A 6,009-nucleotide genomic window follows, 5' to 3' on the forward strand; every position below is an offset into this window, starting at 1 on the left:
TCACATGGCTGGCAGGCTGGTGCTGGCTGTCAGCTGGCAGTGCAGGTGGGGCCAAGTGTTGGGGCCTCAGTTTCTCCTTACTTGGGTCTCTCCACATGGGCTTCTCCTAGTGGCCCAGGCTTCCTCACAGCAATGTGGCTGGGTTCCCAGGGGGAGCATCAGAAGAGAGAACATGTTAGTCCATTCTGAATTATGCTATTGCTTTGAATTCAATTCTAATATTATTGAGCTAGCACCTGCTATAATCATAGAAAAAATAAAATATAGTTGTATTATTAGTTTCTCTCTTTCTGGTATGTTCTTGGCACAAACAGCCTAATCTTAAATCATGGCCAAGTACACTTGGAACAGCTGTAAGAATGGCCAGGTTCTTATAGCGTCAGACACAGACCTACTGGTTAGTAATGCACTCCTCCGGCCAGGCCTTTCTGTCTACTTCTGCTGCATCAGGGAGTGTCAGACCTGGCATGGTACTTTCGTGCTCACCATTCAACTGAACACATTTCCTCCTGCTGAAGTCTACTTCTGCTCAACCATGTTTTTATACTTTCCTGACCCCACCCTGGTAACTAATCATGAATCTAGGTTACTTCCTTTGCTTCATCAGGCTTACTGGTATCAATCTCACATGGTTTCTAGAATCACATAAGTTTACTAGAAGAGGCCCAGGCTCTTATCTCCAGTAGTGACATTTCCTGAGCCCAGTGGAACCTTTTCCTGTGTACTGGGCATCTCTGGTACATTTCCTGCCCTCCCTTACCCTCTTGTATACCAGGTATGTCTTCTTCTTACCCTCTTGCTATAAAGCCCACCCCTCAATTTCCAGGAGATGGGAAGTACCAAGGTTCATGGGCTGTGAATTGGTCTTCCAGGCCCAGCTCCAAATTTAATGTTCAAATAGGCTAAAATGTAGATCCATCTTTGTGGATCACAGAGCCGCTGATATGTTATCTTGTAGAATTCTAGGTGGATATGGTACCTATATTAGATCTAATGTAAGGCACCAAAGGGGGCATAAAACAGCATGCTTAGGGTAGTGTCCAGGATTCTTATATCCAACCTTTACCCATACAACCAAATTCTAATGCCCATTATTGATCATGGATTCATTCAGACCTAGATCAGAGACAAGGACATCTGGCTCTCTTTCCACTAGAATGCCCTCAAGAGACTAATTATGCTTACTGGGTGCAATAAAGAAGAGGCTAAAAGAACCATGCTGAGTACATAGGTGCATGAGAAACACACAAGAATCAGGCCCATTCCCCAGGTCAGAGCCAAGCATAGTACCCCTAGAAGATCAGAACTAGGGCCAGAACTGGAAAGGTGACAACACCTGCGCATGAAAGGACTGGTGATCCTTGACAGCCCGGCATGCGAAGATCAGCTAGGAAGTGAAAGCTGTCCAACAGCACAATTCTGTGCTAGCAGGAGGGGGCCAAATGGAGTTTGCATTCTGATAGTCATGTTCTTATTGTTCCTGGTAAGGCTGCTCAGGAGTAAGGACTCTGGTATAAGCCTCATTTTGAAGAGATGAGTGACTACTCAATTATACAGTCTTAGCCAGTTCAATACTTAATGTTTTCATCCTTCTTAATGGTCTACAAGCCCTTCTATGGTACTCATTTTTAGAGGGACTGGGCAAGGAAGGACAACAGGCTCAGGTATATTAGGTGATTTGCCCAGCTGGAAAGTGATAAAACCACACTAGATCTTCAGATCCTAATCCAATGCTTTACCCACTCTTCCTAGGTGGGTTATGTGGGTAGGAGAAGCTAGAGTCCAGAAGAAACAAAAGCCCAAGCTGAGCCACTGGAGGCTAACAGGTCTTAGAGGGTAAATAAGAAAAGGTAGGGACAGAAGGGAAATGCAGAAGAAGGCCTCTATTGGCAAACATGGGAGCTAGTGGTTAAGACCTATTTGAGTATCGAATTTGTGTTGGGATGTGGGAATCAGGTCAGAGAAGTGGGAATAGGGCCAGATGAATAATTTGATGTGATATGGTGTGTAATAAGGCATCACTGTGGTTTCATGAGAACCAGAGTAACAGTGAAAGCAGGCCTTTAGGAATATTAAGCTGGCACTACGACAGGAATCATAGTGGAAGAAAGAGTCTAGAAGCAGGTAACCAGTATACTGATGTGGTAATTCAGGTGTAAGGAGATAAGTGTTGGACTAAGATGATAGCAGTGGAAATGGTGAGGAAAGAATGAATCCACAAAACAATACGAAGAAAGACTCTTCAGGATTTAGTAACAGATTAGCTATGGGAACAGAAAGTACAGAGTTCAAAACTACATTAAGCTCCCAGGATCTAGAAGAATGAAGGTCTCACTGGCACAGATTAATGCCTTTATTTTGGAGAGATAAACAGATTAAACCATTCATCTGACCCTCTTGACAGTACAAGAGAGTCAGATAAACAGTTTAAACCTTGAGATTACATCCCAGCTGAATAGCTAGAGGTCAATCTCTTACAGAGAATAAATTTTGAAGCACAGGGTTGAAAGGGAAATAAGTTATATTAGATATCTGCTATAATCATAACAACCAACATATAGCTTTCTTTCATATTATTTTATTAGTACTTATAGAATAAAAACAATTTATGAAAATATTTTCCTTTTCAAGATATAGAAACTACACTCTGCAAAATATACACAACCATAGTTGTTACAATACATATCCTTGTATATACCTTGGACACTGCGTTTAAGAAACATACCCTGTAAGAGCTAGAAGAAACATCTTCTCTAACCTCAGTCATATAGTTTGACATTCAAGTACTTAAACCACATTGTTGAAATAAAACATGTCTCTAGTGGATGGGCCTAAAGGGATTTAACTTTCTAGATACCATTGGTTCTTTCATTGTGCAAGGTAAAGAACTGGGAGAGGGTTCCCTGAGAGTTAATTCACCTTAGGTGACTCAAGTAGTGGTTTACTGTCCATACTTTATCATGCAACTAAGAGAGGAAGGCCGTGGAAATTCAATTTGGGCAGGTCTCCTCCTTATCATCCTTATCTAAGGAGCACGACCCCTATGTGATGATTTCTGAGACCTCTGAGTTTTATCTAAACTCCTCCTGATTCTGTAATTATCTAAGATATTTGCAGAATGATGTTTCTGCAAATATCTAATTCCAATACCATAAATTAGGTGAAATAGAGATGACTCACCTACATAGACTTCATTTAGGATCTGTAAGGTGTCAAGGCAATTGATAAAATCAGCAAGCCAAAAATTCCCCCATTGGAACTATTGGAAAAGATTTTCTCACCAAGGCATAAATCTCAGAAGCCAAGTTCCTCTTTGCTTTGGAAAAATTATGATGAGAGGGTAGGAAAGAGCCTATAACCTTTCAACTATGCAGGCTTAAGATAATGACAGATGCTTCATCTGACACAATAAAAGCTGAAGGCTATTGCAACCTCACCAATAAAGGGCTCATTACAACAAAGAATCATTTACGTGTACTCCCTAAGTCCTGATTAACCTCCCAAGCTTTTCTAGATATTAAATTCTCTCTAACTGCAAAGTGTTGGTCTGATGAAGTTCCAGATGTAAAATGTGCTGTCTGAATTCATGATGTTAGTATCACCGTGCAGCATCATGGTATGGCACTGACATTTAACATCATACTGATATACTAGAATTTATAGTGATTTTATTTCTATGTAGAAAACTATGAAAGTCAATCAAACATGGATTCACAGGTCTTTACATTTAACATATAACATAAAGCATTACATATAATTTCATAACTATAAAAATAAGTTTAATAGCATTACCATACTTTAAAAAATTACTTTAAAAACATATACTCCAAAGTCTTCTATTTCATTTAGAGAATAAGAGAGGTATCTATTAGGGTGAGCCATATGAAACTATGGTTTTTGTAAGTTAAAATAGTACAATCTTGGCAATTCCATGTGGTTCAACCTAATAAGATCCTGAGAAAATTTTATTTGGCATCACACTATAAATCCAAGAGGAATATATAGAAAATCACATTTCTAGTGAAGAGAAAACACTTCAGGATGGAAATGTGCACACTGGTCATGCCAAAATTTCTTTTTCTGATTTAAAGATCTGAAATCTTGGAATGTTAAGAAAAATTTAGTGCAGTTTCAAAAAAACTGAAGACAATTAAAATTATAGAATGCTAGCTGCAGTTGCTAATGCCACAAAAACAGAAAACTACTAGCCAAATTTGGCAATTTAAGTGTTTTAGAGGTGACATAATAAATATTCCAGCATTAAAATGAAAAGGCACAAATATGAGTTACAAGTATGATAATCATTTATAAAATTCTTGAAAATAAGGCCAATTCATTTGTATTATTAACACCATTAAGTAGGCACCTATTCTAAGCTTCAACTTTGTCTTCCTAATAGAATAAGGTTGCAAATTAATTATCAACATAATACTAATTATAGCAGCATTATCAATTGTCTGGAAGGCATAGTATATAAGGATTATGGTGGTAGAACCAAGTATCTTAGGCTCCACACTGCTAAAAGAATACCTAAAATAGCCTCCCCACCCATATCCCACCAGTACCAAAAACACATTTTAAAAATTACATGTCATATTACTAGTCATAAAATATTTTGGTTTTTCTTCAATGAGCTCTCCTCTAACTAACTTGACCCCAACAACAACAAAAACAAACCAAAACCAAAGCTACCAAAAAATTGTTAGACCAAACAGACTAGCTATTCTTAATTAAAGACATACTATATTCAAAAATGGTACTTTATGAAATTTATTCAATATAACCAATGAAGCAAATGCAGATTTTCCAGATGTATGTGCATGCTATATGTGAATTAGATGACAGCGTACTTGAAAAAAATATGTAGTTTGGAAATGATGCTTCATTTGGAACTTTGGTACCATTTACGAATGGCCGCTCCAGCATTACTGGCTACTACGCAGAGAGCACCCCCCACTGTCCACCATGTTGGCAAATTATTAAAGAAAATAATCTGAAAGATAAAAGCAAACACTACATCCATTGTCCTCATTATTGCTACTGGCCCTGCTTTTTCTATTTGAAGTGCTTTCGTGAGATATACCTGACCCCCTAAACCAAAGAGCCCAATGAGTATGAGAAATAGCCTGTCCAACCCACAGTAAGGCAGACTCCACTCTCCTAATATAAAGAGGACGATGACGCTTTCAAAGAGGCCAAGTACTACATAATACCAAATGCTCAGAAAGTAGTCCACAGATTTTCCCATTTTTCTTAGGATAACTAGAGTCAATGCAGCAAATACGGCATTTCCAATTGCTGCGAACGTTCCCTTAAGGCGGACTGAATAGCTTTCTTCGATCCCCGAAGTGTCGGAACCAAACAAAAATGGTGGTCTCACGATAAGGATCACTCCAGTGATTGTGAACACGGTGAAAAGAGCATCCCAAGGGCTATATTTTTCCTTGAGAAATATCCAAGCAAATATGGACGTAAACACTGGACTGCTAAACGTGATAACTGTGCCATCAGCGAGGGACATTGTCTGCAAAGCATAGTATATAAGGATCATGGCGGTAGAACCAAGGACTCCTCTGAGAATGAGGAAAATTCGTTGACCTTTTGGGCCTATAAACCCAGTTCTGTAAATTCAAATGAAGAAATGCATATTAAATGAAATTAATATTTGTTTTTATATTACAATTTTTAATTAAACATTTTTAAAGTACTAAATATCCAAAAATAAGGGAATAAATTATAATATCCACAAATGATCATATATCTTTTAAAAATAGTATTTTCTAAGTACAATAACAGTCAAATGTTCACAGTAAAAGCAAAACCAGTGTGAGTGAATTACATACATAGTAAAATTAAAATTCAATTAATATATTTATCCCATGTATATGTATACATGTTTGCAAAAAGCACAAAAGGAAAATAAACTAAAAGTTAATCATGTTTATACCTTAATAAACTCATAGGTAATTTTCCCTCTTTATATTTATTTTCTCCAAATTTTCTATAAAG

General features: G+C 37.7%; 1 protein-coding gene across 1 annotated transcript in view; it reads right to left on the reverse strand.

Moving 5' to 3' along the window:
- Positions 1-2,556: 2,556 nt before the first annotated feature.
- The window catches only part of SLC35G1 (solute carrier family 35 member G1), a 10,901-nt gene continuing 7,448 nt past the window's right edge, over positions 2,557-6,009 (reverse strand). Inside the window, exon 3 of the mRNA XM_017498163.2 lies at positions 2,557-5,621. Coding sequence (XP_017353652.1) covers positions 4,883-5,621 — 739 coding nt within the window. The 3' untranslated portion in view covers positions 2,557-4,882. The remainder of the gene's footprint in view (positions 5,622-6,009) is intronic.

Source organism: Cebus imitator, unplaced genomic scaffold (genome assembly GCF_001604975.1).
Source record: "Cebus imitator isolate Cc_AM_T3 unplaced genomic scaffold, Cebus_imitator-1.0 Scaffold238, whole genome shotgun sequence".
Lineage (NCBI taxonomy): Eukaryota > Metazoa > Chordata > Mammalia > Primates > Cebidae > Cebus > Cebus imitator.